The sequence below is a fragment of the Falco biarmicus genome, chromosome 6 (genome assembly GCF_023638135.1).
Source record: "Falco biarmicus isolate bFalBia1 chromosome 6, bFalBia1.pri, whole genome shotgun sequence".
Taxonomy (NCBI): Eukaryota; Metazoa; Chordata; class Aves; order Falconiformes; family Falconidae; genus Falco; species Falco biarmicus.
This window is the reverse complement of record NC_079293.1, coordinates 75,235,877-75,247,404: the sequence shown is the minus strand read 5'-3', so window position 1 is coordinate 75,247,404 and position 11,528 is coordinate 75,235,877. Positions and strand designations below refer to the sequence as shown.

The 11,528-nt window shown below is 40.5% G+C and overlaps 1 protein-coding gene across 3 annotated transcripts in view; it reads right to left on the bottom strand.

Moving 5' to 3' along the window:
• Positions 1-5,438: 5,438 nt before the first annotated feature.
• Positions 5,439-11,528, bottom strand: part of PKHD1 (PKHD1 ciliary IPT domain containing fibrocystin/polyductin) — a 280,766-nt gene continuing 274,676 nt past the window's right edge. For all 3 annotated transcript variants that reach the window (XM_056343184.1, XM_056343183.1, XM_056343185.1), the window contains one exon: positions 5,439-9,314. In XM_056343184.1, coding sequence (XP_056199159.1) covers positions 8,962-9,314 — 353 coding nt within the window. In that variant the 3' untranslated portion in view covers positions 5,439-8,961. The remainder of the gene's footprint in view (positions 9,315-11,528) is intronic.

Here is an 11,528-nt window from a genome sequence, read left to right as displayed (position 1 = left end):
CCGGCAGACTACGGCAGCCTGAAATGGCCCTGAAGTTATTTTATGCTTTGCTCTCTCCAAATCAAGACTGTCCTGTCTGGAAATCCAAGGAGGCCTTTCTCAGTCTCTATATAAATAATTCTTTCATACAGCCAACATTATTAGTCATAGTGTGCAATCGGTTCTGTATTAGAATAGTAAAGAAGCCCACTGGCAGTGTGAAATGACTGATCTCCGGTGTGGATGTATCTAGAGCGCCGAGTCCCAACAGCCGTCTACCTTGAGGCATGGGAGAATTTAAGTTGGTGAGGCGGAGGAGGGATTGGTGATATTAGGGAAGCTGACAATTTGTGTGACATGACAGCTCTTCTGCATGGACTGCACTTTCCTTTTTTTTTTTTTTTTTTTTTTTTTTCCTTTAACCATCAGCACCTTGCAAGTGAAACCAGTTTAGGTGCACTTATTATTTCTGTTCTTATTTCTATTTCTCTCTTCCTCTTTCTCTTTCCATTTCTATTTCTATCTCTATTTCTGTTACTATCACTATTACTATCACCACTATTACTCTTTTGTTTCAAGGGTGGTTTCAATGGCAACCAGGATGCCAGGATTGGACTGCACTTGGAAAATAATTAATAAGAAACAGTCTCAGTGCTGAGGACCCTGAAGCCTGAGTGGGCAAAGTGGACTGAGGTATGGAGAAAAGCTGTATTAGCATTCTATTTTGCATGCGAGGAGCTGAGGGGCAGAGACATTAAATGAGTGGCCTAAGGTCAGAGAGGGGAATTGGTGGCAGGATGCAGACTTGAACTGAGGACAGCTGATATCCAACCTAATGCATAAGCTGCATTACTTTCTCAGTGTTACCTGTCTCCATTTTTCTCTCTGAAACAGGCTTAGATAACAGCAATGGTGTCGTGAATTTTTCTGAGGACAGATAGCCAAGGGAAACGGGTGCTTTTTCTGATTTCATTTCCACTTGTTCCTAGTGCAAGCTTTAGTGAGTTGCTTAACTATTCCCTGCTTCATGGCATCTTTGCCTCCAAAAGGGGTTAGCAAAAGCAGCCATTAGAGCTAGCAAGAATCTACTGTTTCTCTTTGAAGGGAAAACCTGAATTTAAAAAAGAATACCAGAGATGTTGTGGGTATTTTTTTTAATTATGAAAACATTTTCTTTAGGATTATCACAATTTTTTCCAGAGTTTTGGAGGATTGCATAGACCCTCAGCCTCCTTGAAATGGAGTGCTGCAGGCAATATTTGTAGGATGTGCGAGATGGGAACCTTGACTGACCTCATGGTTATCTCCTAGGAGCATGAGATGACCAAAAACCTGAACCCCTGTAACCTCTTAGGGGCTGCCTCAGGTGGGGAAACCAGGCAATCCCAAGATCCTCACTTCCAACATAAGATGGTACTGGATGAATTACTACTAAGAGGGACAATCACAGAGCAGGGAACTATTTGAGGAGGGAAAAACTGCCACAGAACATCTTATGCAGGATTTATGCACTTCACTGTACTTTTCCTATTAGAAAATAACTCTTGATGAGTTGGGAACTGCTCAGTGAAAGACCCCACTGGACGTAGGATGTGCATCACCAGGTTAAGCTGAAAAGCCTGCTTAAAAAGGCTAGAAGCCAAGCACCTCATCCAAGTTATTCAGGTAACACCTGCAGAGAAACAGGCTCTTCTGCAGGGTGATTCAGCCTGCCCTGCCATAGCTGTGTACGAAAAGTAAAGCAAAGCACCCTCCTGAGTGCATCTGACGGTATTAACCAGAAGCAAAGGAGAATTAGATTAGAATAGACACCTAACTTTTAATAATTAGGAGTAATGAGTGTAGATGAAAGGTAGGCGGTCTTGGTTTTGTTCCTCCACTGAGTGTCTTGGAGAGCAATGGTCCGGTGCTTCCAGCTTCACGCAGTAAGGTGGAGGGCTGGTTGATCAGTGACTTGCATAAAAATATTCTTCAGTGCCACCTCTTGGGAGCAAAGGAAAATGTGTCTTGTGTTCAGGGTTTATCTCATGTATGTATTGTCTTCATCCTAATTTTGACCTCTACACAGCCCAGATAAACATATAAATGTCTTCACACTGTTATCGAAATCAGCAAATTCTTTTATGCTCTGTCTGTGCGTATCAAGGAAGTCAAAGAAACCACGATTTTGCTCAACAGCAAGAAACCTTGAATTGAAAGCTTCCCTTCCTGACAATTTCACCTGTCACAGTGGACCATGGCACTCATCGTCAGAGAAATAGAGGTATTAGGACCCACAGCAAAGAACTTTTGATGCCATTCACTGGGGAATAGTGTTTCAGACTTCAGTATATCATATAATTTACCATGCAATTTTAGATTAAACAAGTGGATACTGAATCATCTTTGGACTAGTAAGCTACTAAGCCCAGTGGTGGACATGAAGATAAAAAGTCCCGATGGGCAAGTCTTAAAAGGGAGTTGGAATTTATGCTTCAGCTAATCATCGCTGTGGTGTCTGAAAACAAGAAGAAAGCAGGAGGCATAACAGAATGAAATGTAGCATCCTTCTCCCTGCAATGCACATCTTTTCTCTGGGATTAAAATAGGGTTTGCATTTTAAATTTTCATTTACTAAACAGAAAAATATTTTACTAGGAGGGAATGGTATTAAGGAGAAATGATTCTTTGTGTGCCCTCAGGCCTGGTGAAGACAGGATTTGATTTGCTGTGTTAGGCTGGAATCTGGATTGATACACAGAGATGAGAAGGTGTTTAATAAAATTTACATTTCATTTTCTCACTTGACACCAGTCTCCTGTCACTCACCGAATGAAGGGAATATGACAAATAACTTTTGTCAGCACCTAGACATAGAGAGACAGTTGGGGGGGTGGGAGGTGGGTGGGAAGCAAGGGTGGGATATTTTTAGCATCATTCCCTTTGACGGCTGTGAGACTTGGCGTGTCTTGGGCACCGGCTTCATCTTTAATGTACTTCGGAACAGAGAGGTGTATCAGGAGGAAGGCACCAATTAATCCAACCACACCTAACGTCCCTGGGTATGGACAAATGACCTAGTGGGGAATGAATGGGGTGACCTACACCCGAAGCAGCAGAGCATTTCAGTGCATGCTCCATGCTCAGCTCACATGCCGCTCCGCTCTGACATACGCCGTTCCATCCGGCTGGAGTGCATCTTCCACAGCGCTGCTGAGGAGATCCGCTCCCATGCCTTGGCTGTGTCACCTGTTTCTGGTTTTCTTCTTTCCCTAGTGATCCCAAGTTAAAGTGGCTGGGTTTAGTATTAAAAGCTTTTTTCCACCTGAACTGAGGTTTCTAATTGAGGAGCAAAAGTCAGAGTCCTAGTCAGCATCTACCTCCATGAGGTTTAACTGCACAAAGCAAGAAAGAGGGAGGTCTCTTGCAGGAGGACTGAGTATATATTCTCCTTTTCTTCTTTTCCTGTGAGGTACTACCCCTTATCTGTTCAGCTGAATTTTAAGTGAGATCCCTGTGTCCCACAGGACTCCCACAGAACTTGGAAAGCAACAAAAAATGTGTGGGGACATCTGGAAAAGCAAGGTGAATAAGCATTATTCCCTATTTGTCCTGCAACAAAACCTGGAAAATATCAGGCAGAACATTTAAAATAAAAGCAGAAGAAACTTGCTTTTTCACATGGGATATACATAATTTGGTGTAACATGATATTAATGGCACACTTTCAGAGAATGCTTAGGGACAACAGGTCTACCCAATGGCCATTAGGAGCAACCATTATAACCAGAAAGTCTTTTCTTGCTTAAAATAAAATCCAGGGGAGGTTCATTTCATATTTTCCCCTTTTCTTATACCCTTCCTCAAATATCCAGCACAGGCAGTCCTCAGTATGAGGGGTCTGGTTCAATGCAATATGGAAGCTATTCAGAGGTTTACCTAGCTTATGTTCATGGCCTTCTTCTGCCATAGCCTTTGTTTACAACTGCAGATTGAGCCAGGTTCATCGGCAGTAGGGACTATTTTTCATTCAGCTTGTAAAGTGAGGAAGAAGCTTTGAATTGAAACATCTGAAGCAAAGTTGACAGCATGCTGGGAGTATTTTAGGAGAAAATGATTCACTGATCTGTAGACCAAAAGAGAGGAACAGAAGCTTAGGTAGAGTCAGATTTTTCTTTCACATAATTTTCCAGTTTTGGGGGGTGGGGTGAGGTTGCCAAAGTATTCACCTTAAGCATAAAGCTAGGGACAAACTAAGCTATTTTTATTTTATTTTTCAATTAGTTTGGGACCATTGTGTCTTTTTATTACTTTTTTTCTTTCCTTCCTCCCTACATTTTTCCTTGTCTTTGCTGGTCAGAATGTGAAAGAAAAGAGAAAAGAGGAAAGGAAAAATAAATAAACCAAAAAGAAAGCAAAAGGAGAGTGTAAATATCTCCCCAAACAACCATCCTTCAAAAGCCATTTCAATTTCCAGTTTAAAAAAGAAAACTTTCTCTATGTCTTTCTATTTTCCTTTTCAGAAAATTCACTAATGAAATAGTTGCTCTAGTTTTATTTTGTTCTTTCAAAACTGAAAATTTTGAAATGCCTTGGTGAGAGAGTAGAAGATTGTTGGTAGTTTCTTGGCAGCTCCAGACCTCCACACACACACACACAGAGGTCTGAGCCAGTGAAAAAGAACTGTGATACCTACCAAAGGTGCTTCCTAGGCTGACCTCATGCTCCTAGGAACTTCACTGTCCCTCACTGCAGCCTGTCATGTCACCTAATATGTGAAATCTTATATCTCAGGTAGCACCCACCTCCTGTCCCCATCCCCCCAAAAAGCATATGGCTTTTACACACCATAGAAATCCCTGTGCAAACACCCTTGGCTGCTACGTTCTTGAATCTTGGAATGACCCTATGGTAGGGCCTGGCTTTTGTTCTTCCAATTGTCTTTATGTTGATCAACAAATCATCACTCAATGTTTCTCACCTTTTAGTAGGTACAAAGCTGGAATAATTTCAAGTCCTGGCAAATGCATAATGATTGTAAAAAAAATAAATCTAAGAAGCCTGTGAATCTGTATAACCAGGAGATACCCATAACCACCCTTGGAGTGTTGCATCATGCAGCTTTCCCAATCCAGTGAAGGTTTTCTCACACAGTTTCTAGTGCACTGAAGATTGGTTTTGAGTTTAATTTCACTCTTATTAAGTCTATTCATTCCAGAATCAGAAGATCACAAAAAAGCCTTCTGACCGGACACTTGCCTCCTTTATTTGCCATTTATACCTCTCATCCTATAGAAATAAATGCCATAATAAATGTCATAATAAATAGGGATTGGAAGTTATACCATATAGAGATGATGAAAGGGTTTATAATCTCATTGCTGTTATTTGGTTTCTATTTTTTCTTTTTTTTTTTTTTTAATTTTGTCTTAGGCACACAATTCCTTCAACCTAGACTGTAATTAATTTTACTACATCACCAGTTATCTCTGCTCCCTAACCAGGCTTGTCATTTTAATTTTTCACAGGCTTTCTTTTTTCTGTCGGTGTGCCTGTTCCTGTATCTTTGTGAAGTCTCATCAACTGTGGCCCAAAGCCTTAGGCAAATTTGTCTGTAATGCACTCCTCTACTTCAGACATAAGAAGAGAAAATACTACGTCCACAAAATGGGGTGGGGGGTGGAGGATAAAAAGGAAGAAGAACAATTTTGACCATACATAGTCTGGGAATTCAGACAAGCCTTGAGAGCCTGGTTAGGAACAAGGCATCCTTTCAGCTACCCTCCTATTTATAACAATTAACTGAATTCAAGTGCTATTGGAGATGGGACAGGAAGAGATTAGCAGGTGGAAACCCCAAATCTAGCAAACTTCATTAAAATTTTGCTGTTGTCTGCAGTGGAATCAAACTTGTCAAATTTCACTGACACTTAACAAGATGGTCAAGAAAGACTTTGAGTCTCGGAGGATGGATCTGCACAGGCAGATGCAGAGACTTTTACATTCATTTGGCCTGCACATTGAAGGCTTCCTTGGTGTTCAGTGTGGGGAAGTTAGCACTTTGCTAAGCCTAAGTAGATGTGCTGAAAGGGCTTAATGTCCCTTGCAGGGCTGGCCTGAATGTGGGCTGAGCTAGAGCACAAGTCTTTGCCACAGCATGCCTATAGGTTTCTTTGAAAAGCTGAGCTGACATCCTGATGCTGCCTTTTCATGTGTCCTTGCAGAAGCTGGACTTTGAGTGTATAAACAAGTGAACTCCTTTCAGATGAACGCCTTGCAGTTGGCCCAGAAGTCTTAACAACCTCAAGTCTATCAAGGCACCCCATTCCTCGTGGGTAACCCGCATCACACTGTGGGTTCTTCCTCTGGTTTCTTCCATTCCATCCCTACTGTCTTGCCCGCACATTGCCTTTTGGAATGTATAATATCTTCTTATCAAGGAGCATTTCAACACATGGATTTATCCGTAAAAAGTCCATGCAAAGGTGGAAGCCACTGTTGCCCTAATTATAGTGTAAGGATTAAGGAGAACTCAACAATGTAAAGACTAAGAATCTTGAGCAAGATCACCAAAAGTTCTGATGGCAAGGCAGTAATGACATGAAGGTGTTCTATAGGCCAAGCTGATATTCAAACTATTGTAAAATGAAGCTTCTGGCTTGGGACATGAGATGTGTGTTCTCTTTCCTTGCCCTGCCCAGGACATCCTGGAGCAGTCTGGGTATGTCTGTTCATCTAACCATACATTGCCTGTAAGAGCAAGAGGCTGGTTTTTTCCTTTGCCTGTCTAGATGGAAAAATTTTCAAAATAAACGTGGACCTCCATCAGCCACAAAGCAGTAGAATCCCATTTAATCCAAGTGTTGCTGAAGTCAGTCTAGAACCAATTATTTTTGGAAAAGATACCATCTCATTTTTAATCATGTTCTTCAACCACGAAGTCTCAGTCACATCTTTCTCTCTCATCACTACAGTGATTTTTTTCCTGATAAACAGGTTCCCCTAAATCTCTTATTTATTCAGGATTCACTTCTTGTTTGCACTAATTTTTCATTAGTTTTTGCTTCACTTTCTCCCCACTGCTTCCCCATGGTCCACCACTCACCCAATTAATGTACAGTAGTGTGGGAAATCAAGAGAAACAATGCTGCAATCAAAGATTTTTTAGCCCTGCTTATGCCTTTAGAAGTCTATACATGCAAGACATTACTTATTCTGTAAACAAAGTATGGATAAATGCAAGGATTATGAATTAAAGGATTAATTAAAGCCCTTAACTGTTTCCAGTATGTCTGATTTTTCCCCCAAAAGAAGGCTTCATTGTATAATGTTTGCATATAATTTACATTCACTATTATTTGCATATTATTTGCATACATTCTGACATTTGTAATTATATATTATTTGCTTCCACACTGCTTGGATGTGATAGAGTCACTTACTATGCGTAGAATTACTGGAGGGGAGCGGAGTTTAGGGGAGGGAGGAATTGTAGTTCTGCAGAGAGGAAAGGAATTATCCTACCACATGAAAGTATCTAAGACTTGATATCAGCTGTGAAGGAAGGGAAGGGTCTCCAAATCATTTCACCAAACCTGGATGTCTCTGCAAGGTATAATTTTTTATTCGGACCCTGAATCACAAGACTTAGGGATCTACCATGTTGATTCATATAAACCACTATTTTGGCCTCTGCAGAACTGTAGTAAATTGCTTTTCCATACCATGGAAGAGGTCAGAAATGCTGATCTGTTGCACTTGATAATGTAAGACCCTCATCCTCAACTGTCTTAAGCCAGAAAAGCTCCTGTGCCGTCAGGCAGAAGCCTAGCTCAGCATGGAATCCATCTGATTACACCTGAAAATGATGCTTATAAACACACCATAGTGTATAAACCAATGCTGGTGAGCATGCTTCTGTGCTTAGAGAACCACGTAGCTCACTGACAAGAATCTGCACCTTATCTCCTTCAACTTGAAGTGAACTGGTTTCTGGTTGTTTGGGTGGGTTTTTTTTCAGATCAAGGTTTCTTACCTTCTCTTCCCCTGCTGATCTGGTCAGAAACCTCATCTTCCTGATGAAGTATTTTTCCTGCAGAGGAATATAAATTTTATCTTGTGCCACCAGGACACCTTGCAACCAAGAATTTTATGGTACAGAGAGGGCATAATAAAGTTCCTCATCTTCCAGCTCAGTAAAGCAAAACACAGGAATTCTCTGAGCAACCAAAGAACATCAACGTTATTATTATCATTCATAAAGAGTAATGTTCATAACAAGCCAGTGATTTAAGGCTGTTTGAAAACAATGCCATGGTGAAGATTTAACTCAGCAAAATGATTTAAAAGAAATTTTAAAAAATCAACAAAAACCAACACAGATTTCACAAAGGAGGAATAGAAGCACTTATTCAAGTCACAATGAGACGAAAGTTGAATACGTTTGTTTTTTCCTCAGAAAAAGGAAGAGATTTATGCACACAAAACTAAAGGCATGATTGGAAGAAATGGGAAAATTCGTATAGATTTGCATATATATATTTATATATATGCATACATACCGATCAGCATTGTTCTAGACACTAAGAACTACATCAGTGCTGGTATATTAAAGAGTCAGAAATCCAATCATCTGGACTGTTAATTGGTAGGCTAATCCCTGAATGCTTTTGGATGTAATCTCAAAGCTGACCTGGTTAGCCATCTAACACTCCCCCAAACAACACTTGGAGAGAGTTTTAGAGGTGTCAGAAGGACTGTTCTCAACAGGCAATTTTAATGCACCCATCCTGTTTTAGAAGCTAAGAAAGGTCAACACTGACATGGCCAGAGTCTACCAGCTGGCTGCAGATCCAAGGGGTTCATTTGTACGTGTGGCCGTCTGGCTCCCTGTGCCAATATGTGTCTGTTTTTCTCTGACCACAGAGACAAGAGACTCTGCTTCCCATTGACTATGAGGCAAAGTCTGCTTTGTCAGTGGTCCACCATCTCACATCACTTCTCTTACACCTCTGCTGCTACCACAGCAACATGCTCTCCGACATCATTCTGATGGTTGGGCATCCTTTCAGACATCTCTCTTTCCTTCTTGTAACCAGCTGAAGGCTGAGGAGCATCCTTCTGGCTGGAGCATCCCGGGACAGCTGGCTGCTGAAGTTGCAGAGAGTCACCAGGAGATGTTCCTCCATATAGCTGTTGGTGACTATCACTTTTCCTAGCTGAAGCAAGGGTGTCTCTGTCACCTGTCTTACGCTGCACAGTGCTCATCTTTCTCACTGGCTTGGGTTCACAGGGCTGCAGGTTCAGCTCCTCCAGTTGTCCTGGGGCACATCCTACTGCTCCAGTTCCTTCCATATCTGTGAAAGCAAGACTTATTTGTGCTTTACAATAATTGTCAGACCCCACCATTGTGTTCCTTACCCTTCGATGCCTTTACTGCATGTTAAAGACATTAATGAAAAAGCAATTATTGTTGGAGAAATAATTACAACTGGCAACAAGTTTTAGTTGACAGAAACAAGTTGTTAAAACCAAACAACCGTGAGCTGTTCCCAGAAATAAATATAAAACAACCAAAACAGCTGGTTTGTTCTTATTGGTACACTAACAGCTTCTAGAACATCTTCCAATGGTTAACAAGTATTTCAGGGAATGCTCAATAATAAAAGTATATAGAATTCAACTGGTTAATAAGCTATGTATTGCTAAGACTGTTAATAAATTTAATACTACACATCTATAAAATATATCAACTCTCTATGAATCAGGCTATAAGGTAAGGTAGAACTTTTGATTTCCAACATTTGAATCCTACTCAAGGCAGAGCCAGTAACCTGCAATGCTGATCAAAAAATTATATTGAAAAAATGCAGAAAAAACAAAATATATACTATACATTTTTCATGTGGAAATTAAAAATGTTTACATCTTAATAAAACAAGCATTTATCAACCACAGAAGCAGAATTGCTTGTAGTGTTACAGCAGATGACTTCTGAGTTGACAGGGTGTGTTATCACCTCAGTGCAAGGTTGGCAGCCTGCTTCATCTGGATGCTGAAAAACATTTGTAAAATTCTTGCAAACCTCTCCCTTCCCCCCTGAAAATAAAATGAAACCAGTCCAGACCCAAACCTTTATACTCATGTGTTAGTGGACACCATCAGCTTCTGTAGTCCCTTCATCAGCATATATTATAGGTCCTTACCACAAATGAACCAAGAAAATGTTACCACTCCTGATTTTTCAGGTTTGTCCTTGAAGTTTAACCCTTAGCAGCCTGTGACATTTAGCCCTGTGGTTCGTCAGACCTTCTGGCCAGATTCATTCTCTTCTCCCTTTTCTGTAATGTATTAATTGGAACTCTATTTGCTGGAATCATTTTCATAGAAACATAGAATCATAGAATGTCTCAGGTTGGAAAAGACCCATAAAGATCATTGAGTCCAGCTCCCTGCTCCTCTCAAGAATACCTAAAACTAAATCATATGTCTAAAAGCATCATCCAGATGCTCCTGGGACTCCTTGAACTCTGACAGGCATGTCAATGACTTTATGCTTGTACTCACTTTTCCTGTTGAAGAGTGCTGGCTTTTATTCAACTTGTACAACCTCTAGCTTTCAATTTCAGGATTGTACCTTTTGGAAGTTCACTGGAAAGTTGTCAGAAAAATTTCAGTAGCCACACATGTTTCTGTGTGCAACAGTTTTCCTTCTTGAGATTCCTTTAACATTAGATAGCTGGCTGTTTTAAAGTACAAATTACATACATCGCTGGGTTCAGTTTTCTGCTTTATAGACATAAACAAGATGATCAGGTCATGATCCCCTATACCAAAGCTTCATTTAGTTCCTGATATGTATTGATCATCTTCAAAGGTGCCATTTTCAACTGTGAAAAATAGGCCTTTTCAAATGAGTTTGAATTAATGGAGGAAGCTAAATATTTTCTAGATATAAGCCGTTTCAAGGATGAAATACTGCCTTGAGATTTATATGACATAGTAATCTAAAATATCCTGATTTTTTAAAATTAAATACAAACTATTCAGTATCATTAAAGCACACGATTAACTGGATTAAGTACCAGCTAACAGACAGAGCTCAAGCCGTGATAATATATGGGAGACAATTCTCAGAGGTGGGGGTGCCTGGCAGTACTGGACACAACCACTAAAACAGAAGATGTTCAGTGTTTCCACCAGTGATTTGGAATTAAAACTAAAATTTATTCCAATGAAATTTTGTAAAAGGTGGAGAAAATGACAAACTTTTAGAAAGGAAGGAGGAGCCGACTGGAGCAATCTAGGAGCAAGGGATGCACACCCTATTTGCAGAATGGACAGCCTCTTCAGGAATGCAACAGCAGTTTCTGGGTAATGGTGGCCAAGGAGTTCAGGATAAGGATCAATCAGGTACACTACCTGAAAGGACTGGAAGTTGAAGTTAGGAAATATGAGCTGTTAGAGGATACAGCTTTTCAATGGTGAAGGTGATGAACCAGCCAAATAAATTGCAAAAAGAAAAAAGAAACACTATGTTCACCTCCAGGTGCCGCTCTGTTAGCCTTGTG